Genomic DNA, 25,448 nt, shown 5'->3' with positions numbered 1-25,448 from the left:
CTATGACTATAATATATTGTCAGTGCGTCTATTAAAACGAGAGAAATATGTTTACTGGCAGGCATTTTCAGAATTACTTTCTCCCACTGTGCCTCACACCTATCACCAAAGCTGTGCACAAACCATAGTTTTAAGAAGTGAATCATTTAACAGTACTTCTATCCCGTGATAAAAACCACGTTTGCGGTCACCAAATAGGTTTTATCGGTCGAGAAATAGTTATGTGCTGTAATTCTGAACTAACTGTTATGAAATTGTTTCGTAAGATAACGGTGCTTGTGGTTGAGGTGATATCAGAAAAATCAGACAATTGGGGCACATCTCTTTGTACTACGTAAATAAAATATCCAAAGTTAAAGAAATTTGGGTTTGTGACTTATTAAATGCCGCCAAGTAAGGTTATCTTATGTATAAAATTATCGTGTTTGTAATAAAACGAAAGTGCTTGACCGCTCTTCGTGAAATTGTGTGCATATCTGCTAGGTCTACAAATCGGACAACATCTATTTTTCATCCCCCTAAATTTATAATTAATTTTTTTGACAAAAGTTTTTGTTTTTGTTTTTATTTTATATACATCATACAATTATGACTTGATCTATAGAGAAAAATTCACTGAAAAATCTAATAGGTTTTCATTCCGGAAATCTGAACAGTCTCTGGAATAGCGTATATTACAAGCTATCTAAAATACATTACAATTATTGTAATAAAAGATATTACTAAAAATTCAAAAGTAACAATAAAAATATTACACGCATATAATGTTTCCTTCCGCGGAGATTTCTCAAGTTATATTTCTGTATAACTTGAGAAATCATGTAAAATGAAAAATGTAAAATTAATAATGATTTGTTAAGTCCTTTGCAATTGTTTTGACATAAAATTATACTAATTATCTTTATTAAATTCGTGGTCCTACTTTATGAATTGTTAAAAAAATGTTTTACGATAATACTCATACAACGCGATTCCCTATAACGCGTTCTGGTCTACCGCCTCATAGTAGGTATAACTGTACAATATTATGATTAATAGTGACCATGACTTTATTTAGATCGTCTAGTGCACTTTAGAAGTCACTTCACTGAGAACAACAAAAGAGCGTGGCCTATCTTGAGAGTGATCTTAAGCCTTTTTGGTCAAGTTGACCTCAAAAAGATAGGTGCGCTTTTATACACTATCATTAATATTTATTCTGAATATATTGTATTTTTTTAAACATCTGTCTTTAATTATATGGGTTAGATAATTAAGCGACTTCTTTTTCTTTCGGGTAGGATTTTTTATTATTATCACATATACTAATAAGTTTTTATCTCAATTTCAGATGTGACTTAACGATGGCAGCCACTGACGGGCAAGTCGTGGTCGCAGCGTCGCGCTGGTCTGATGAAGGCCATTACCTCCGAGAGTTTGCAGTCAAAAACCGACTCCCCAACGTTGCAAAGATCATCAAGGGACAGTATGGAGGCCTCGGTGTACCTACATTACCTAGTCCAGGCTTACAGAGTACAGCTCTTATCATATCAGCTGGAAAAAGAAGAAAAATAATCGCCCAAGCTATTAAACTAAAAGATGGACGTCGTATGGTCAGTGTTGGGCCTAGAATCGCCATTCCAGATTCTTACAAGGGTTATTTTGAACTGCTGAGTGAAGAAGGACGGGCTGTGAGATGTATAGAGTCAGTAGCGGAGCTAGCTAGACGTAAATTGGATGATGGGTGCTTAGTAAGAGAAACGATAAGGGTCATATGTGCTAAAATAGATTTAGATGGTAATATAACCGCTGATGGTGCAAGAAATCTACCTTTCGGTGAAGTTTTAATGCCCAAAGGTGACACGTTTTTAGGTAAGAACAAATATTTAAAGTGCACAGATTCTAAAGGCGATATAGTATTGTTAAGTTTGGATCAGCGGGGTAAATTCTCTGCTATCGCTAAAGAAGACAACATCAGTGGTGTGCATACGGCAAAGACTCTGCTAACTAAACGACTGCCAATAACCGTTAGATTGGTTCATGGCACTCCCCCTAGAGGCTTGAAAAGTGCCAGTCATTTTGTACCAGAGATAAGACTCCTATCCATTTTCGAAGAAGACCACGTATTTGCTTTACCTTTACAGAAAGAAGGAAATTCGCTTATTGCCTTACCTCTAGCAGCACCGCTAAAAATGCTCAGGTGCAAAAATGAAGAACAGATTAAGAACTTCATGGAGTTTTCTAGATTGGTGGAAAAGTGCAATAGATTACTGGTAGATGTAGTGGATAGGATTCATGTATTAGATGGAAAACTTGGGGATCCAAAGAGGCTTCTAAGTGCACCTCTTCATGCTCCACCGTTGATAAAAACTGGATACTTTTTAAGACGAAGTGCATCATCAGATTCAGCCAATCACCACAAGCATATGAATAAACATAATCATATCTATAGCAGTCATAGAGATGAAAATAGCATCCCAGATGAATATGATGAAATTGACCAAATTTATGACTATGTCCGAGGCTTTGCACCTTTGCCGAAGAATCTAAAAGCTTCTTACACCAATGAAGTATCTCGACATGAATCTGCACCATCATCACCAGCACCTACACCAATTCACATGCCCTTAATAACAGAAATAAAGCCCGAACCACCTCCCATTGAAACGATACCAACAAAGAAACCATTAAACCAAAAAGCCGAGAAGAGATCACGTAAAACTGCCATTAATCCCCCAGTTAAGGAAAAAGTGTTGACACCAGCTCCGAATTTACCTAAACTTTACATAAAGAACAATGTAAGTAACAAGAACAGATTATTCAGTCAAAAGAGTAACTCTCCTACTAAGGAGGCACCTAGTCCTGTTACTAGTCCGATACGACCATTATCTAAAGGCGATTCACCAATTTTCAATATACGATATAAAAGCTTGTCGAACATACACCAGGCTATGGAAATGGATGGCACACTGGACTCCAGTCATTCTGGTGGACGGACGTCTGGCGATTCCGGTAATGGCCCAAAATTACCAGAGAAAAGGTCCAGAAAGTTGAGCAGACCGAAGTCTTTGACGAACTTAGTGTGGGAGCTAAAAGGATGCCCAGTTGAAACGAATGAGAAACCAAAATGTAGAGTTAAAAGCGACAATTACAAGAAACTCGGGAATAAACTCTCCCTCGGAGCGCAGAAGAGAGTTCCAACGCTGTATCTTTAGTTATATCGGTAAGTTTTAACAACATTTATTTATAAATGACGTGTGTAGGATCTGTAAAACAGATTTACAGGAACTATTCAAAAAATAATCACATCGAAGGCATTTATATACCAACACACAAAAATATAGTATTTGCAATATTATTAACCTTATGTATATTAGTGTTTAGTTATTGGTTTCCAATAATTTTATTTTATTAGTAAAATATAAAATACATTCTTAATTAACACCACCAACATACATTAAACAAATGATTACTCCAATTAAGAGTATTTATTTTCAACATAATTTTCTTAACCTACATAATAATACAATCATAAATAAATATAATCATTATCAATATATTATAAACATTTTTTTTAATGTTTGGTCCCTGTGACACAAGAACCCCACGGCCCAAGAGTCTCTACTCCAAAGGGAGCAAAATAGACCGTTTGAGAGCGTCGTATTTTCCGCTAGCTCTGAGGCCATGCCAGATTATATATGTATATGTTATATAAGAATCCTTTTATATTAACAAAAACATATTAGTGTAAATTATATTTATAATTGATTGATAAAATTGTAAGAATTTGGCGTGCAATTAAGTCTTTATGACCTTGTCGGGATATCACATCCCAATCAGTAACATTTAACACATGGCATATCACGAAGTATCATTGCAAAATGATGATACAAACCTTTGATATTTGCTTCATCTATTGGAAAACGAGTTCTATTAATAAACTTCTTGAGGAAACAGAAAGTTCCTTACTATGACGCCGGAATATTTTGAGTCAAAATTATTCGATTTCGTTGGTTTTTTGCTGTCAGAGTAAAACAATGAATATTTTAATTTAAAAGTAAATGCAATAAATATATAACACACTAGAGTTACTTGTACACTTATCAACGTCAATACAGAAATATTTTATAATAATTAACCTTAAAATGTAATGACTGAAATATATTATTAAAAAGAGTCCTTTTAGGCAAGGTTCCGAGGATACTGGCAGCGTTGCCCTAATTATTTTTTCGAGGTCACACTACACTAAAGTATTTTCTAGAACTGCGTTATAGTAAATTAATAATTATTTATTTATTTATTAACACTTCGTTACATTACTATTGAACATAGTAATGAAAAGAGAGAGCAACTGGTGGCCTTATCGCTTTTGAGCGATCTCTTCCATGCAACCACTGTGAGTAAAGGAAAATTTTTTTATTAAATTTCATAAGATAAGCAAGAAGTGCAAAAATACATATTACAAATAGTTATTAAGAAGAAACTAAACAGGAACAAAAAAAAAAACAAAATAAACTAAACTGATACTAGATCCATGAAAATGAAAAAGTAAAAAGTGCACATGAATCACGAAAATCTAAATCAAGATCAGTCTCACGTCCTTTAATAGAGTTGCAAAATATATTATCAGACTATTTATGTAACAGGAGTCAAACGGGTAGGAGGCACATGTTAAATGATACACTCACATTTCCATTGGGATCGCGTGTTTTGATTGTTTGTTGAAATGGTTCGGAAATACTTCAGCGGGAAGCTGGTTGCACATAATGGTGGTGCGCGTTGTTTTTGGTACAAATTACTGGCAAAAGCATCAATCTCTTCTAGTTGTTGAGTCATTTGGCTAAGCTCATAATTTTCTAAAAAAAATTCTTAGCTATAAAAATTCCTGTGATAGCAAAAATATTTGCACGAAAAACGTCGTTTCTACGTATTTCGTCGTAATTTAAACCATCAGTTATTAGTGCACTAATTACGAACCGGGCGCGGCTCCACTCCCTTTGGGACGTTCCAACCACACCCTAGATTTACTTTTTGCTTTATTTCAAGGTGACAACGACACGATATTGTGATTCATATTACATAGATAATAATTGCAAAATATACAGAAGAAGCAATTTCTGCAGAAACCATATCTTTCATCCGTTAAAAAAGTGTTTTCTTTAAATGTGTAAAAGTTATGTTAATAAAAGACAATACTAGATATACAGAAATCAATTTTTATGCCAAATTTATATAATAATAGTAAATACCTTTATTCACTAACTAAAAGTTACAAAACCTAAGCGATAACATACATGTGATACTTTTTTCTAGCACGTTAGTTTTCACCAGCTATAATTTTATATGGCTGATTATGCGGATTTTTATAAATAATCGATCTTACTGTTTCAATTTTTTTTTCTATAAACAATTTATTTAATAGATTTATGTATGTAAAAAACATAGTAAGACATGCACATAAATGGAGGTTCAAAGGGCCAGTTAACAATACACGAATCAAACCTGAAATCTTAAAAATTTGTATATCTTTTTCATAAAATTCTATCAAACAATTGTTCAGGTCCAAGTCAAGAAATGAAACAGGAATGTACTTAGACCATTACTAATAATATGCCATACGCCTGAGGCTATCGTCCTCAGATAAAATCATAATTTACGTAACATTATTACAAGCTGTAACAAAAAGTTGTATTTTTTGCTTGGATCAAGTCTCGGCTATCCTGTAGCGATCTATTAATAAGATAGCTATTTGATAGAGTAAAGGACGCTAGTGGAGTTTTATATTATACGAGCAGACTCGGCCAAGCGTTGCTGCGGCTAAGGTTTTTCTTATATTACATAGTAGTAAACTATTCAAGGGAAACTGTAGGAGAAATTATGTGAAAGATAGATACCTAGCTTATGTGAAACGTTGGTACTTTTAACGCAGCATGGCGCTGTTAGAATTGTATCAAATTATAAACAAGTATTTGCAATAAAATATATAATAATATTGCGGGTATAAATTGAGATGTAATCTATCCTATCTTTTAAGTTAGATCAAACTGCACACGGTGTGCAAATTTGATTGATATCGGTTTGGGGTCCATAGCGGACAAACAATGTGACACGTAATTTATATGTATATAATAAATTAACTAATAACACTAAATTTATTGGCACTACAACCTTTTTAGGGCCTCTGATTTCTGTATCTATTTAATGATCATTTGTGAATCTAATAGGCGCATGAGGTGATAAACCTCATGCGCCTGACACACGTCTCCGACTGTTTAAGTCTATGGCGGTTTCCTCACTGTTTGAGCGAATAATCTCAATTAAATGCATATGCATATGCCCATGAAAGTCCATCTGTCCAGCGTCAACAAGCTCCCATTCCTCGACTACTCTCGATGCTAAATGGGTTTCTCGACTCTTCACCGGAGAGTGACCTATTTGGTGAGCGTATGGCGGCAGTGTACTCTGATTTGAGGGTATACTTGGAGAGTATTAGGGGTTAGAATAAACTGTGTTTTATGTTATTTTAATTAATTTTGTATTGTATATATTATAGTCTATTTTATTGTGAGTTTAGCCATGTCTGTAATTAATAATAAATAAATAAATAAATAAATCTGTGCACAGCTGGATCGAACCTACGACCTCAGGTTTGAGAGTCGCACGCTGAAGCTACAAGACCACTGCACACCAATTAATTAAAATATTAGTGAAAATAATACACGTTGTTCATTAAATAATATTTCGTGTTTTCCATTTTCATTTAGATATTAATTATTTCGTTCTCATTAATTTATTAACAATTAATATTATATTTGGCAACTGTTTATTTTATCTCAGGGTAGATTTAAGATCTTGGTAAAATGCGCACACGCATAAGACTAGTTAACACAGTTTTTACGAATATCTTGTAGAAATTTGCGGGTTATTTCGGCTGCACTTAGTACAACAGATTCTAAAATATATTATAACGCTCGAGAACACAAGAGAATATTAGTAGTATTAAGCTGTGATAAAGCCGAAATATTGTTCTAAAATATATTAAAATAGCCTTCACTCCTTTACTCAAATGTACCGTTCATTGTTCGTGAACTTTTTACGTCATGACTATTAAAAACATCCCATCTTTTTCCTTAACAAAAAGATAACGGAACGAGACAAAAAAGCTTCATTTTGCATATTATCAACACTTTATCTTTAAGAATAATTTAAATTGAAAAAAAAAACCATAGCTAATCTCTAACTATACATATAATAAAATCTCAAATCAGTTTTTATAAAATGAGGGATAATAGCTGCAATAAAAAGCTATCAAAGTTAATGTAACCAAAACGAACGTTGCATTTTTTATAGAACCGGGGGCAAACGGGCAGGAGGCTCACCTGATGTTAAGTGATACCGCCGCCCATGAACACTCCAATGCCAGAGGGCTCGCGAGTGCGTTGCCGACATTTTAAGAATTGGTACGCTCTTTTTTTGAAAGACCCTAAGTCGAAGTGGTTCGGAAATACTTCAGTCGGCAGCTGGTTCCACAAATTTTACTTCAGTTTAATAAACACGCGGTCCTTCCGGTTCCTGCCTGAAGAAGTGTGTTTTATATGAAGATGCATTTCAGAAGTAAAGATAAGTGAAAACTTCTTTAGCGGCGTTGTATACTACTTTTGGAATGGGTATAAAATATTAATGTCGCGTCAGGACGCGTGACCTGATCGAAAATTTGTTAGACGAAAGGAGAGCGGACAGCTGGTGCGGCGTATTTTTTGTAATATAGGTTATCATGTTTGTGTACGATTGCGCAAAAGTACTTTTATACTGATAATTAAAGCAATTCGTGCAAAATTATTCCCTAACCATTACAAAATATCAAAAATTCAAATTTTCATAACCAAATATCAAAAATGCACAACGTATTATTCAAGTTTTTCACTTCTGCCGGCACTCCCGCAGTGCAAGCCATCGTTTTTTTTACTTATCCTTCGCCAAACACTGGCACCCTTTTAGACCCTGATTCATGTGGCATTGCCATCAGCCTCCACTAAGGAGTGGGCATATGCACTCCCCATATGTGGCCCATGTGCCTTGGAAGTAGAAGGCTCCATTGCCAAAAGAGTGCAGGTCGTTACGCCGGGTATGCCCTAAACGTAATCTAAAAGGTAAATTTACCAAGCAATTCTCAGGACTGAAAGGCTATGGAACTTGATTGCACATATTCATATACTTAGCTCCTAGAGATTTAAATACCCAACTATTCTCTAAGGTTAACCTTCTATGTATTTCTTTTATTTATTTATTCTATGTATGTTATATGACTTTATGAATTATTCATAAAAACGCCTCAGGCGTAGCAGGTGCCTTAAATTGCTTTAACACATAAAATACAACTTACATTATAACCGTCATCGTTAAGCAACAATAGGTGTGGTCGGTACATAAATAGCATATAAAAAGAAAGGATACATTTATATGTTGGTAAAGTTACTGCACTGTTAATTAGTGTATAACTATGAAGCTAAAAAAATATAATATGATATTTAATTTAATACATTTTGTTTTAAAGCAGATTATTTGAGTTGTTTTAACCAATTAGCTTCAAGGCATGACCCTCTTCCATGAGGTTGTTGGTTCGGAACCCGTGCACCGAGTCTTTCTGTCTATGTGCGCATTAAACACTCGCTCGCACTTAAAAAAACACAATTCATCCAGAATGGATACTGAAAGCTAAAAACCAGACAGACAGAATCATCTTTATATTTTATTTAACGTTCAAAAGTGCCATTTACGTCGTCTAATTGGAATAAATGATTTAGTTTGATTTATTGTATTTTTTTGAATAGTAAAAATGACAACTTTAATATAAATAAAACAATTTACTTCAGTAAAACTAATTCTGTATCTCTATATATTAAAACTTTACAATTTCTTAAAATGTTTCAGGTCTCCGCAGTCATTGAAGAAGACGCGTTTTGACCGACATAACAAATGCCCGAGGATCAACGATACGGCTTAACATGACAAACAGCCTACGAACTAATAAATTGTTAGAAATTTTAAGCTACAATTAATTATTAGTAACTAAAAAAACTAAATTGAACACAGCGACATCTCTTGCTCACTTAAAGAACCAGCAAATAAAAAATTCGTGTTTAGGCCGAGTCAATTAGAATTCATTGAGTAAACGGATGTATGCTGATTTTCTAACAATTTATCAGTCATGGCTGTATGGCCTTAGTTACATTTTGATCTCCTATTAATAATCATTATTTATAATAATGCCATATTAAGGTTATACTTCGGTGTTCTTAGTATAAGTTTTTGTCCTATTTAGAATATTTCTCTTAAACGTTCGTATAAACCAAAAACATGAGGTGCCTTACTATGTAATAAAATTTAAATTCCATCTTTGATCCTTTAGTTTAAGTTGAAAGTCACAATTTTATCGATAACAATACTTCTTTATGCATTTATCATTATTTACATATAGCTAAAAATTCATGTAATTTATTTGATTGAATGATGTAGAACACTGTTTTGGCAAGTGATTTATAAATTCAATCAAATAATATATATGGAATTAAATATTGTTATACTCCTTTAGCTTTAAGCAATGATAATTTTCTTGGAGGTTCAAATTTTGTATATAATTTTTTGAATCTTTAACAAAGTTATCGTTTTATTTGTCTGTTGTATTTGTAAGCCATTTGCATAGGTCATTTATACTGCGATATGAGAATAAAATGTCAAAAATAACTTTACTTTTGTGATTACAACGCCATCTGTTTTACATCACTTGCACTACTAATTTAAAGTCCAACACATAGATGTCATAGTGATCAATATCTATTGAAAAAGCTATTCTTGCGACATTACTCTCTAATCAAAGTTTAATCAGGTGTATGAATACAATTTAAAAAATATTTTTTTACTCCAAATATGCGATAGCTAAGACTAGAATTCCTATTCTCAGAATAGGTAGTAATTACCTATTTTTTATTATTACCTGTCATTAGACTAAGTTTTGAAATTGTAGTCTCGATATTGTAATACTTAAATAAATAAATAAATTTAATTGGGCTTGTTTTATTTTAATTGTAAACACACTCTCTTTAGTTTTCGTGAGTACTATTCCTCTAATTAAAACCTCTTTTACTAAAATATATTTTTGATTTGAGGGACTAATTTTCTGATTACATAGGATGTAGTCGAAAGAACTTTAAAAAAGATTAATTCATTATTTAATTTAATTAGGAGCAAAGCTTGTTAACTAATGAGTTAAATTTTAAATTGAAATTACAAATATTAAAAAATAGTAATACAATAGTATAATAAAATAGGTAACCAAGTACACGTATACACGTCAACAGAAATTGAATTTACAACAGAATTGATATATTGATTATAAATTTACATTTACTGGCTTGAAATATTGGCATAAAATCCGCAACTCTTTTTAATCGCAAATAATTATTTTAAAAATCACAAAAAATATACCGCTTTATTGATAACTTTACGTTTAAGGAGAGTTTTAAATTTATCCAGCGATAAATCTAATTTTTATGGACCCTGGTTAGTCGCACGCTTAGATTACTTCTTTTCGAATATTGTACTGGTGAAAGTCACTATGTGTTTTAAAATTATTTATATTTTTTTGACATAGATCAAGGTTTTAATAATATCTCCCGGACCAGACTACTCCCTTGGGGAAACAAATTCCCCGCGTCTGCAGCACAAATATGGATGTCTCAGCTTAGTTGTATCGATTTATATATAAATTTACTATTAGAGCATACTATATCGGGTTGAGCGCTAAGCTCGGCTCTGATTCATAAACTTTTGAATTAAAAGGATAAATAATAAACTCAGGATAACCCCTAATACTAAAAAGAGTTATAATAAAACCACAGTTTCGTCTTTTGTTTTACAACTCCCCAGAACCATTTTTCTAATCAAAGCCGAAAACTACTATGTTCACGACATAAGAATATACCATACCATATAAGTAAGTATATGCAGAGTAATTATTTATTTGATCCGGAATTCCAACTAACCGGTGGAGCGTGGTTTACTTTGGCCAGCCTAGCCAGAATTTCTTTGAATCAAGGTTACTAGCAAACATATATATTATGCATATATGTATGTTTTATAATATTAAATAATTATGAATAGCTTAATACTTGATTAGATATGTGCTAATATTTAATAATTCTAACCGATGTGTGCTTTAAATGTAAGTAATTTTGTGATAAATAAAAAAAATATCGTTACATGAATTTGATTTTTTATTGTACAAATCCGAAAGCAAGGAAAGAAGATTACAACAGTGTGGTGAAAACATAAACTGGATACAGTCAATTATTAATTATTATTTACTTCATGCCTGATTTGAGACACCAGTTCGAAAGGAATCGAAGTAGCAGCTAATATAACCAAATACTATAGTATTAAGATTGCGTGTTCAAACATTCACTAAACGTGAATTAAGTATTATGTAACTTGATTCCACGTTATAAATATTCAAGTTTCATTGCAAGAATACGAGCATCATTGCACACTAACAGAATTTTAGTATTGAATAATTATATCTAGTTTTTGAAGCTATACTTTTGACGCGTTAGGGAAAATTAAATTAAAACGATGTTTAATACGTAAATTTTTACGATGCGTGCGACATCGCGAAAAAACCGACAACCTGAACTTAGTTAAAATTTTTAAATAACAAAATGTCTTAATTATGTAGAAATAATTTTTGTGATATTTTAATAATTTAATTTAACTAGATAATACAACTTTCAATAATATAATAGTCAAAGTATTAAATAAAGAGTTATTTTATTTCTTAATTCTATTGTTTATTGTCGTGTTTTCTACAAACGTAGAATAAGGCAAAAGATAAAAACGATTTTTATCTTGTTACGCCAAATAACTATAACTTCAAACGCGCTCGTACACACTCGTTTTTTTATTATTTATTTCTTTCGTAATAAAAGCTAACAAATTGTATATTCAATAACAAACAAATACACTAAAAATATAGCTAAAGATGGAACTTTAAGTTTAACAAAATATTTACATAAAGGTTCGAATTTTTATATAAGAAAAAAATCAATTGAATTAATCAATATATTTAACTAAGTAAGACCGAATTTGACTGTGCTGTGTGTATTACCTTCAGGTGTGTATGTGGGGTATAGTCATGATGCAGATTCTATTCATTAATTATCAGGACCTTGAGTTCAAGGTGCGGGGAAAAAACACGAATCATTTACAAATTATTGCGATAAGTGAATATTTTAAATGTCGCAATGACTACGTGCTAAGAAAATTTTCGATCGAAATAAAACACAAAATTAACACCTTAAACATTTATAAATTTATTTATATGACTTGCTAGATTTTGGCGTGATTGAGGAAATTACACTGATTCATAGTTTATGTACTTTACGAAAGGCCTCTGCTCTTCATAAATGTTTATATACGGAATCAATGGTATTTGCTATAAACTACTTTGGCAGTTTACATAATGAGTGGATATTTAAACAATAATTTAATTAATTCCTAATAATATTATTAAAACAGGTTTAAATAGTTGCATACGTAAATTAATTAATTCAAACACATAGCTACTTAAGGTTGCAAAGCGTTTAAACCTCCCAAATGACCCTCATCACGAATCCTTTGTTGCCTCAACCTCTCATCTTCATAACCATCAATTCCCAGACCAAACCGCTCTATTAACTTTTCACCTTTATCGCCATTCAATTCAATAAATTGTTTATGTCTGCGTTTAGCAACGTCTGGATCAAATATCCACGTCTGAGCATCGTGGATGACGGGAAATCCAATGGCGTTCGTTTGGAGGAATGTACCGATCGGTCCGGCAGGAGCAGAAGAAACCTGTCGGTAATTCAGGAGCAGAAGACAGATCGGCAACTAGAAACAAATTAATATTGAGATGAATCATGTTGGTCTGTCACAGGAGATTATTTTTGTACCATCATTATTATGACGCAGGACGCCTATTTAAACATTTTGCGTTTTATCAACTAAACCACTGCCTTAAAATGTATATTACATTAATAATAATTAATTTTAATAAAACGTATTATAAATGTAATGTATCTAATTAAAAACAAAAAAATTAAAATATGACGATATACGAATCGAAAACTATTGGATTAACTCTTAAGTATTTCTAATACAGGTACAATTAAATTAGGTAATTGTGCTAAATATATTGAAAGAACAGCAAAAGAAAATATACTATAAGACGTGGATTATAGTGGCATACTAAACGGTCAAGATAATTTAACACTTTGCAATACCGTAAAATTACAATTTAATGGCAATATAATGTTATTTTATTAGATGTTAACTAGATGTCTGACAGCCACATACAAACTACGTGTAATGAATTGTTTGTTTCAACTAAATCCACACTACTTTTTTAGAAATAACTTATTAAAACATTTTGTCAGAAAGATTTATGTTTTAACATAGATTTATATTTTATATTACCGATTTCACATACACAAAACACAAAAAAAAACTCACTCACAATAGCCCTCATTTTTCCATGTCAATACCGCACCGTGTCCAACTGGTATTTGTTGCAACTTTTACAGGCAACCCAAGTTTCTTAACCCGCCTATAATTTAGTATGAATTACTTTATACTTGCGAAACAAGCGACCGTCAAAAAACTTATGGCCCGCGAATTGGTGTATTACTTAATTTGAACTTCGGGGTAATTATAATTTGTTAATAACAATGCTTTGTGTTGGAGGTTAGAGATCATTTGGTAATTACATTATATTAAAATGAGCTTTAAATATGTTGAAAATTTTCGGTAGAATTGTATTTTTAGTTTTGGTAATGTAGAAAACATTCACTATGCATGACTCTTTCGTTGGTAATTGCTTTTAATGGTTTTTTTTTTATAGAACATGGGGCAAACGGGCAGGAGGCACACCTGATGTTAAGTGATACCGCCGCCTACGGACACTCTCAATGCCAGAGGGCTCGCGAGTGCGTTGCCGGCCTTTTAAGAATTGGTTCGCTCTTTTCTTGAAGGACCCTAAGTCGAATTGGTTCTAAACTATGATGACTTATAGAAGTATGTCGATGATTTGAATTATATTATATTATAATTCAAATCACGCAGTATCACAACGCAACATTATTGCAGTTGTGCAATAGCAGGTTCTTCTCAAGGACTCTTTTAACTTTCGAGTTAAAAAATATATGAAATATTATAACAAATTCAAATTCAAAATCGTTTATTCATTTAGGTACACAATGTACACTTATGAACCTCAATTAAGAAATACATTTTTAATACTCCTAATTTTACATTTACTGCCAATTCGCAAATCAAGGGTGTAGAACGGACAAGAAGAACTGGCAATAAACTCTCCGCAACTCTTTTTAATCGTCAAGATTTTTTGTATCACAAAATGCTTGTAAGGAGCTGCAATCATTATACCATGTTCCACGTGATATCTTAATAGGTAACAAATAAAATAAAACACGGTGATTTGTCTTCTTTTAGCAGTTAGCATGGTGAAATAGGAGCACGCACTTACATTCTCTTATTCTCGAATCTAGAGATACCAATAAATCGTTTGAATTTTTCAACATCGATCTGGACTATATGACATGACATATGACATATTATGTAGTTGTATATCCAGTAGGTATCTTCGGAAGCTTGCGTAAAGGGACTCCTTTTAATAATATATTTTAATTATTAAATTTCAAGGTTAGTTATTAGGTACATTAGAATTACTTTTCAGTAACATAATTCATTAGATTCTTTCATAATTTATACATATTCAGTTTCTCATGTAAATAAAATATTTTTTTGTATCTATAGTAGAGTGTGAACCATAAACAAAGTGACAGAGCAACACATTTCAAAATGTTCTCACTTATTTTCCTATTGGTTGCCGCTGGTCTAACAACGCGCATGCGTAAACACTATCCCGCCTCCCACGTAAATAAGAAAAATCGATAAATTTGACAACGCTGGTTTGTATTTCTCTTATAAATATTATAAAGTGTAAAAATGATGCAAGAGTACGACGATGACTACTTTTTCGAAGAGGACAAAATGTATGTAAATTGTCTATTTTAAATGTTTTATCTATTTGTTTATCGCTGACTTCCCTTACAGAACATTATCTCGTATTTGAGTTTGCTGTTTGTTTTGTGAACATGTCCCAAAGAGTGCAAATTCTACCTTTTTATGACCCAAATTATAACCACATGTTGACCATCGGGCACACACTGTTTGAGGATAAAATGTAATTTTTTTCATTTATTTTCTGTTTTTCCTCTAAATTTATCTAGCTTAAGATATATCTTTAGTTTCTAAATTTATTTAGCAAACTTAAACTGGATATACCAAAAAACTCCCATCTGTTGCTTCCTGTGAATGAAAGGTATTTTTTATTTTTTTTTACTTAGATTATCACATTTTTATTCATTTCAAAAAAATCAATTAACGTGTATTTTATTTTGATAATAATCTAGCCAACTCCAACCGGAATTACCAACCACCTCCAATTTATTACTACCTGTTAATGAAAGGTATTATTTATTATTTTATTATGAATTCTTTAACGGACGTCATTTCTAACATAATTCTTATTTAGTGCCCCAGTGTTGATTGAAAATATACCCATTGGTGATACCTCGATCCGTCTAGAAATGTAAGTACATATTAACCTAACGAAACGTACTTTCTAATGCAATGGCTAATTAAAATACTTAACCGACTTCAAACGATCAGAAGGCCCTCCTCCCAGCCATTCAAACTTTTTGAATTTATACTTTTGGCGCGTTTTGGGAAAATGATGTGAGTTTATTTTTACGATGCGTAACGACAAACAACCGACACCCTTTTTTTGATGCTGTTATTGTACTTTTTTTGTGATACCGCCGCCCATGGACACTCTCAATGCTAGAGGGCTCGTGCGTTGCCTGTTTTTTAAGAATTGAGATGCTCTTTTCTTGAAGGAACCTAATTGGAAATATGTTTCTATAAGAATATTTTTATCATACTTTAGCTATCATAATAAAATAAAAATGATAAGATTTTTATATTGTATCACTAAAGAAGTATAACTTCTAACGCGTGTTCGTACATACACATGTTTTTTTATACACACTCCTGTCCTGCCATTGTGTGACTTATCAGCTCTGGTGGCACAATTCTGATTACCAACTTCCCAACCAATTCTGATTATTTTGTAATGACCATGTAGTTCTTCTAAATAGATGTCACGATCTTGGGATTGTGGTATTAATTTTCTTTCAACATTGAACTTGGGATCGCAATAGCTATCGCTATTGGATGTACCAGAATTCCGAATACGAGATTAATTATTAAACATAATATTCAAATATTCTTATAAGATCACGCCTTTGTGTATAAATAAACAGATCAATATTGTATTATTTTTGTGCGATTTGATGTCGGAAGTATTTTACAATAGTTTGCTTTATTGATTGAAATGTATTGATACAATATTGCGTCAATAAATTAAATATTCTAAATTCACAGAACAGAAGATACAGAGAATGCTGATTGCATTTACAACGATTTAAGAAGCAGCCGATATTTAATACAGCATCAAAATCTTATGTGAGTTTTCGTTAGCCCTGTGTGTTCCCTGCACTGTGTGGATTTAACGATTGATTAAACACTTATTAATCACATTTAAGGATCATTTATAAAGCTAAAATCATTAATACATACAATGATTTGTATTGTATACTCTGTGCCAGCTGTAATCAATCGATAATTGCTCTGGCTATAGTATATTCCACATTATTTTTTAAATGATATTTTTTCTTCTAAATGTTACCTAATCCGCTGTTTTGCTAGTAATTTTTATTGTAAGTATGTTAACATTTATGTTTACCATAATTGTCATATATTTTAGAATAGATTGTTTAGAAAGCTTGTATTCTAAGGGTCTGTTTCACAATGTCCGGATAAGTTCCAAATAAGCTATTTATTACTTATTGGTAGGATAAACACTTTTGTTGCGTTTCACGACTGTCAGATAACGCTATTCGTCATGAAACCCGAAGTTTCTTATGCGGAACTTTTATTTTCTGAATAATTAATGTGTTGCATAGCTATTTGGTACTTAATCCATACATTGTGAAACAGACCCTTAAGATATAGCCTTATGTTTGATATAGTTAACTTTGTTAAATAAATAAACATTCCCATGTATATTCCGCTTACCCTGTATTGCTAAAATAATAAAAATTAGAAACAAAATGTGTTTTATTTAGAGTCTATAAAACAGTGCCCTTACTAACTTAATATAACGTAACGTATACGTAACTTCCAATAGTAATGATTCCAAAGATCGTCTCTGGGCGTAGAGACGTATATAATCATAGTGACTCGAATCATAGTGTAGTAGTACTCTCATCGTAGTGACTTGAATCTAGTTCTGTACCAGACACAATAGTTTTCAATTTAGCAACAAGAGTGATGATTTTCTAGTTTTAAACAAAGAAACTTGTATATCTTTGTATTTTATATGTTTCCATGTACTAAGTTGTATAACTGACAAGATCATCATCATCAGCCTCTTGAATTGGTCCATAGTGGACGTGTCTCCTCAATTTTCCTTCCTACTCCTTCCTTTTCGTAACCTCCTTTACGCTATCGTCAGTTCACCTGATTCCAGGCTACGCGGTCTTTTCTTCTGGCCACATTCAAGGAGCCAGCGGATGCATAAGATCTTGGCCATGTGCGTCATGGTCTGCCCACCGCCACTTAGATATAGAACAAGTCATATATCAGAATTATATATTTATGATTAATCAAATACATAATCACTGTATTAAAGGGCTTTAGCCCAAATAGTATATATAGTTTTTTTTAGGTAAAAATGTGCAATTCATAAGCCAATGGTACAGCCACATTGTACAGCCAGGCAATTAAATATGTAATTACGATACAAATAAAATAAAATGCTTTTAATAATTATTAGATCATAATGGGTATCTAAAATTGGATTGAAATCAATCCTAGCATACTTTTCGCAGCAAGATGTCTCAGATGTCAAGTTACCCTCCAAAACTATAAATTAAATGCTTATTAAACTTTAAACTCATAATTACTTGTTATTTCAGGGGTATGACAGTGACATCGGGCAGCGTTGTTTTAAAAAAAGATGAGAAGAATCTTATTGGTATCAGTATAGGTGGCGGAGCGCCTTTATGCCCATGTCTTTATATCGTACAGGTAATTAAATTAACATATAGGTGTTTAATATCTAGAGTAGTGTTAGTCTGGCTTGAGCGGCCGACTTTCAACTCGGAGGTCGTACGAGTCACCGACTTTTCTTTCTCTGTGTATTTATAACTTGCTCTTACGGTGAAGGACAACATGATTAAGAAAACAACACGCAAAAGCAAAACAACTTTGATCTAAAAATCGACGGCTTGTCAAGCAGAAAAGACTATCCTACTTGCCTAATAAGAAAAAAAATTAAGAAACAGATATAGAAATGTAAGACCAAACTAGTTACTTTTGTGTATAATATCAGGTATTTTTTGTAGAAGTAAAAAATAAAACAATAAACAATGAAAGGCTATACAATATAAATAAAAAAGAAAGTACTTTACTATACACAATAAACGGATTATTAGGAAAAAAGAAAGTACTCTAACTCTCCAGTATCTTCCTTTTTACATATAATGTAAAAAGAGTATGATCAAGTACCGTTACTTGATCATACTCTAAAAGACACGAAAGTTCTAATTCAAGAGCTATTTTCACTGACTTCAATAACTATTATTTCAGATATTTGATAACACACCAACAGCCAAAGATGGAACTTTGCAGAGTGGTGATGAAATTGTTGGTGTTAATGGTCAAAGTGTGAAAGGAAAGACTAAGGTTGAAGTAGCTAAAATGATACAAGCAGCTAAGGTATGTAAAAAAAGAAGAAGAAAAAAATATTAAAACGTCCCAAAGTTTTGCTTTTCCGTAGACTCAAATTTAAATTCATTTATTAATTTATGAACGTCAATAAATAAATACATAATTAATGCATAGAATTGACGAGAAGAACTAGCAATAAATTCTCCGCCACACACACTTTAATTGCCATGTTTTTTGTTTGCCAAATTTTTATAAGGTAATGTTTCCATTATACCATGTTCCACATGGCATCTTTTAGTAATTAACTATACTAAAGAACTATACATCTCACAACGTTACGTACCGTTACGCTAGAAGAAAGGCGTTGCGAGACTTTGTTTTTTTTTCTAGTAATGTTTTGATGTAATTTATATTACTAAAAATAATAACTATGTTAAAACTTGAACAATGTTGATACTTCAACAAATAAGTAAATAATAATTGGAAGTCACTCATAGTATCAGCCAAATTTTATAAGTAAGAACACAAAAGATTCTTGTGCATTAAGAAATCGTCAATGTCCTTTTGTCATTTTCAGGACACAGTTACGGTAAACTACAATAAACTGCATGCGGACCCTAAACAGGGCAAAACCTTAGATATTATAATGAAGAAAATGAAACATCGCTTAGTGGAGAACATGTCGTCTGGTACTGCAGACGCTTTAGGACTGTCAAGGGCTATTCTATGCAATGATACGTTAGTTGCAAGACTAAATGAGATGAGAGAAACAGAGAATACGTATAAGAAATTGGTGGAATTGGCTAAAAGGTAAATTGTAAAACGATTGATCAAAGATATAAGAATTAGGTATTAGGTAATATAGTGACTAATTTCTTCTCTTTCTTTCTTTATTCTTTCGCTGAAACAGCCTCTACTTTAACCAAATGACTATATTCCATAACTCTGTGACAGCGAGTTGAGTTGGAGTGTTAGGAACTTACACAAACTTCCTGATTCCTTTCGAGGCCTTACTCGGTTTTGAGCCCGGGATTAATTTAAATATTTTGGACCTACCTCTCAATGTTCCTTTAAAATGTTTAACTCGTGTATTTCAGAATGTTAAAATCATACTTCGACTTACTTCAAACCTTTAAATCTCTTGGTGATGTTTTCGCTACTATCGGTGTGAGAGAGCCCCAAGCGAGAGCCTCCGAAGCATTTACAAAGTTTGGCCAGTATCACAGATTATTGGAACGGGATGGGATCAAAATGTTGAAAACCTTAAAACCGGTAGGTAGTATTGAATGATATAAGTAGTGTTATTCATAACTATTTGGGTTGTTTAACCCACGTTAATTCCACAGAAAATGGAAAATGACTAATAATGTTTCAATCCCTCGGTTTCTTCGACACGTTCAACACGGTACGCAGCCCGTACCAAGCAAACTGAGGCTAACTTCCGGATGCCTTTTATATATATTTTTTTTTCCGCTCCTTTTGATTGTTATTTATTTATAAAATTTACGAAATTAATATATATTTACGACTAATATATAGTCCATCCAACTAAGTTTTACAAAAACTAGAAATTCAGTTTATATTACTCGTTAATGTGATTTATATATTCAAAATTTTGAGGCACATTGCTAATCACACATTAATAAAAACCGTCTACTTATCACTATGTCAATCCATTCTGGGCTATTGTATATCTTCATGGGGTGGCTCCGCAAAAACACAACTTCTGAAGGTAGAAAGAGCTCAAAGAGCTATTCTCAAGGTAAGCGCTTTCCTTCCGTTCATGTATCCCACGGCAGAGACTTACAAACATTGGAAGGTTCTCACTGAGTCAAATCTTCATTCTTGCCACAATACTACGCAAACACTCACTTCTCAAATATGACCCACACCTCAATGATAATAAGCGTAGAAAAAATGCACTGTGCCATACAAAACCCTTTCGCACAAGCTTTGCTCAAAAATTCTTCTGTTTTTTGGGTGATTACTTATATAACAAGGTCAACACTTCTCTCTCCATATATCCCCTAACAAAAAATGAGTGCAAGAAGACGGTTACACTGTGGCTATTGGACTTAAACTATGAGGTTACCGAGAAAATGCTTATCATAACTAAATAGTTGAGCATAAAGTTTGACACAAATTTTATGTAAATTTTAGTTAATAATTATTTGGAGTATGATTGTGCAATATTTTTACGTCAATTATTCAGAACACACACATACACAGACACACATACACAAACACACACATACACAAACACACACGCATACACCATGTGGTTTCCTTATAATTAATATAATTGTCTATTCTTTACATATAATCATTTTGTCGATCCGAAGTGGTGGAGGCCTGATGACCTGTAACACAGGTGCACAACCTTTAACAGGCATCAGTCTCACTTAAGCAATAGCAGTGATCCAAATAAGAATGACAATTATTGTATATGTTTTTATATGTTTTTGTTTTTGTGAGAAAATAAATAAATATTAAAAAAAAAAAAAAAAAATGTAGTAGCTTTAATTGATTGTTGAAAATAAGTAGTTTTCAAGTTTACTAACTATAAACAAAACTCAATCTTACCTCTCTCATATAATTCCTTTAACATTCCATACAAACCGGTAATCATATGAGAAAACATTTTTTATTTAATAATAACTTAACAAACAATATAAAACTAATTATTAATACAAAAAGTAATAACATGTGTATGTGTCACAAAAAAACCTATACCGTAATTACAAACAGTCCAATTAAATAAATTACAAATAGTCCAATCCTTGAGAATTCCCCGTCTCATTAATACTCGCCTTAATAGGAACTGAACCAGTGATATTTGAAACTTATTTTAAAATCCTTTTTAGTAAATTAGTTTTTAGTTAGATTTAAGTTAGGCTAGATTGTAACTTTAAATTGTCTTTGTGCAGAGACAATTTATTTAAAAGAATGTTGCATTTTAGATATTAGCAGATATGGGAACTTATCTACACAAAGCGATACCGGACACAAAATTAACAATTCGGAAGTACGCAGACACAAAGTTTGAGTACCTCTCGTACTGTTTGAAGGTTAAAGAAATGGATGATGATGAATATGGGTATAATGCCTTGCAGGAAACACTTTATAGAGTTGAGACTGGAAATTATGAGTATAGGTTTGTATTTTTTTTTTAATTGTGTAGTTTAAACTCTAAGGTTAGTTGATACAATCCCTGGTACCCACCATGGCATATTTTTAGGTTTAATAAAATATTAATAGCCTTTTTTCAAGTACTACATTAGATTATATTAAGTCCATTACGTTTAACACTATAACGAGATCTCCGATGGAGTGAGGCCTTCTCCAAATTCATCCAAGAAACAGGGTCCTCGCCACAAATTTCCTAGTAATTATTTTTTTACGCAATTTTTAATGTTTACACACTTACACATACTCATACATTCACATACGACGGAATTATACGACTTTTGTTTGATTGGGGATATCACTAAGATTTTGTATACTTTATTTGAATAGGGATAACACTAAGACTACATAAAAAAGAGGATATTATATATTATGTAATAAGATCATAATTATTATTCAGGTTCAGGGTTCTGAATGCAATCGTCTTTCTCCTAATATTTAGTATTTGCTTTATTTCATCTAATTTAACTATAAACTGATTGACAATTTGCAGATTAATACTCCGTTGTCGTCAAGATGCTAGAACGCGATTTGCACGTCTCCGTTCAGATGTACTTGTCAAATTAGAATTATTAGAGAACAAGAAAACTCAAGACGTCGCCTATCAGCTTAAACGGTTCATACAGGGATTGGCTGTTTATCACAAGTACGTAAAAAGCTTTATAACAAGAAGCTATACGTTATATTATAGGAGAATAAATATTTTTCAAATGTTCACCTAGTAATTTTCTTACTATTAAACAAATTACATTACAAAATATAATGATATCGTGTAAAAGAAATGGTTGTCTGGATAGACGGTTCACGAACAATAGACGTTACAGCGTCAAAACAAAACATTGATAAAATGATTGCATAATTTTATGAATAAAATTGAATAATCATTATGTTTATGGATACAAAGGAATGAATCCTCGGACGCATAAACTAATCGAGTGGAAGAGAGATAGTTTCGGCGCAAGAATACAGTGAGCGTAACGGGACTATGAGTCCTTTTTGTTTGTGCAGCGGACGTTCATCGATTTATTAGACGTTGTAATTCCAATACTTGCGATGTGTAATCCGAAACGCGATTTAGGACTAAGAGACGTTAACAATATATTGGATTTACATAATTTCAATTTATTTTCAGTGAAACAGTTGAACATTTAAAAGAAAACGCCAGTCTGTTCCCAGTAGAGGTAGATTTATCGCAAAATGCATTCCAATACAAATCTACGTCGCAATTTATTCAGGTAAAAAAAAATTCAACAGCAGTAATTAATGTTTTCAAAAATTAAACCATAGTAATTATTGGATCCATTTAATAATTATCGATTATCATGTTCAGCATAAGCTATTTGGTTGGTTTTATACCAATATTATTTTTAATGTATTATCTATTATTTGCAGGATAGTCAAGAAGACGACGAAGAAATCGAATTTGCGAGGGAATTAAAAGAGTATCATGATTTGTCCGACGAAGAAATTAAAAAAGCGTCAAACAGGCGACAAAACAGTGACATTGACGCCGATTTATCTGAACAGCTAATACCTAACCTGACAGAGGCAAAAATTGACAATGAAAGAATTGACAGTGACAGTTTAACACTATTGACGGAACTGGGCCTGGCTGACACAAAGGATGATTTTGGCGAATTTCAAAATGGGTCAATGGACTTTACAAAATGTACAGATGACGTTTTTGATAAATTATTGAGTGACTTGAACATACATTAACGTTAATATTTGTATAATTATTTGAAATATAATTATGTTATTCCTATTTTATCTATAAGCACTTTTTATTTCTTTCCTATTCTGTCGTTAATTGACAGGAATTTTATTCTTCATTCGTCTCTGCCTTGCGTGTTTTGACTTTGTATATTGGTCATAATTTAGATGTGTTATAATGAATCACTTACTTTGTTACGAAAATATAACTAGATACACAATTTATACATAAAAAATGAAAAAAAAACACAAAATCGGTATTATTAATTTATTTTTACATTTACTTGGGCATATTAACAACAATTGTTTGTACATAATTATAAATGAACATTTTAAAACTTTTTATCCTACAGAAAATTGGATCAATATAATGGTATATTTTAAAATTCAATTGAAAACTCCTATTTCGATTACAAATTACAATTAATAGAAATATTTTTGACATTTAATTTCTAAGGTCCATAATGAGGGATATGATAAGGTATAGGCTTGTGAGGTTCAAAATAGTGTTTCAATCGTTCAATTTGATACGGGTCAACGACAAACGGAGTTTTTCTTGTGTAATGCTCTTTTACATAATGTTTAGCATATGGTTGTACTTTATGCGCATGCTTGTGTAAGTCAAAATCAGCTGTTAATTTGTGAAGCTTCGACACGGCCTTTTCTGCAATGTGCTTTATTCCCGATTGTACCTTTTCTGCAACTTTTTCCAAGTGTAAATGAGCTGTTGCTACGTGGAGGACCAAGAGAGATATCTGTAATAAAAAATCGTAAATGTATTTACTGGGGGACTTTATAATTTGCTCACAAAACTTGAACGCAAAATCAAAAGCAAGCCAGAAACTTAAGTTTTCTCTAAGGGGTTATTTTTAAAACAATGTACATTGTATTGTTTTAATATAATTTAGTTATTTAGTATAGTTTATTTGTATAAATTAAAATAAAAAGTGTAATTATTAAATGTAATTAAACTAAACTCAAAAGAGGAAGACAGAGCAAGAGATGGGCAGACGATGTGAAGAGAATAACCACAACTTGGACAAGTAGAGCTAACGTCAGAAAAGAATGGAAGCAGTTGGAAGAGGCCACAATAAAGGCATAATAAATACTCAACTACGTTTACAGTAGGTTCACCATTGACATTCCGGCAAGGTTCAAGGAGCAAGGTTCGTCAAAACAGACCGAGTTGAAATGTAAAGGTCCTTCTGGTCAACAGCGAAATTCGATTAATAAAATCCCATCGTCTAGAAATGTCATAAACTTCTGACTTCAAATTGATGATATTGTTAATGTACTTACAAAAATATAAGCCCTCATGATGCGCGAGATCCAATCGTACGTAGTACACTGCTTCCCGCCAAATCAGTCACCCTTCATATAAACTAGGGATCTAGTGTAAATTATTTTATAACGGCCTTATTCTGACACGATATTATATCACTACCGGTCTATATATTAATATTGTATATAGTAGACAATATTATATATGTATACTAGCTGATTCAGTAAACGTCGTTTTGCCATGTATATCATTTATAATTAAAAATAGGGGTCGATCGCGGGGTGATAAGTAGGTATGTATTTTTTAATGCTGTATGATAAAAAAATATTTATCTAAGAATTATAAAATAATAATTTAGGGATAGACTACCCTTCACATTTAG

The 25,448-nt window shown here is 32.2% G+C and overlaps 2 protein-coding genes across 6 annotated transcripts in view; both read left to right on the top strand.

The window, feature by feature from the left end:
- The window catches only part of LOC111000015, an 81,967-nt gene extending 71,920 nt beyond the window's left edge, over positions 1 to 10,047 (top strand). For both annotated transcript variants that reach the window (XM_022269323.2, XM_022269322.2), the window contains 2 exons: positions 1,331 to 3,202; positions 8,911 to 10,047. In XM_022269323.2, coding sequence (XP_022125015.2) covers positions 1,344 to 3,194 — 1,851 coding nt within the window. In that variant the 5' untranslated portion in view covers positions 1,331 to 1,343 and the 3' untranslated portion in view covers positions 3,195 to 3,202; positions 8,911 to 10,047. The remainder of the gene's footprint in view (positions 1 to 1,330; positions 3,203 to 8,910) is intronic.
- A 4,871-nt stretch (positions 10,048 to 14,918) lies between these two features.
- Positions 14,919 to 23,841, top strand: LOC111000022 (PRKCA-binding protein). 4 transcript variants are annotated; one of them, XM_022269331.2, is made up of 13 exons: positions 14,925 to 15,083; positions 15,356 to 15,412; positions 15,504 to 15,560; positions 15,626 to 15,682; positions 16,537 to 16,617; positions 18,132 to 18,243; positions 18,805 to 18,933; positions 19,463 to 19,695; positions 19,983 to 20,157; positions 21,846 to 22,039; positions 22,565 to 22,717; positions 23,204 to 23,306; positions 23,464 to 23,841. In XM_022269331.2, the coding sequence occupies exons 1-13, from the start codon at positions 15,037 to 15,039 to the stop codon at positions 23,788 to 23,790; spliced, it is 1,725 nt and encodes a 574-aa protein (XP_022125023.2). In that variant the 5' UTR covers positions 14,925 to 15,036; the 3' UTR covers positions 23,791 to 23,841. The 4 variants fall into 4 exon arrangements, with proteins under 4 accessions (XP_022125024.2, XP_022125023.2, XP_022125027.2 ...); XM_022269332.2 differs by lacking the exons at positions 15,356 to 15,412; positions 15,504 to 15,560; positions 15,626 to 15,682; positions 16,537 to 16,617 and adding an exon at positions 15,145 to 15,274 and having other exon boundaries at positions 14,919 to 14,999; XM_022269333.2 differs by lacking the exons at positions 15,356 to 15,412; positions 15,504 to 15,560; positions 15,626 to 15,682; positions 16,537 to 16,617 and adding an exon at positions 15,145 to 15,274 and having other exon boundaries at positions 15,010 to 15,083.
- Positions 23,842 to 25,448: the final 1,607 nt, after the last annotated feature.

The sequence above is a fragment of the Pieris rapae genome, chromosome 18, assembly GCF_905147795.1.
Source record: "Pieris rapae chromosome 18, ilPieRapa1.1, whole genome shotgun sequence".
NCBI classification, from domain to species: Eukaryota; Metazoa; Arthropoda; class Insecta; order Lepidoptera; family Pieridae; genus Pieris; species Pieris rapae.
This window is presented reverse-complemented; position numbering and strand designations above follow the sequence as displayed.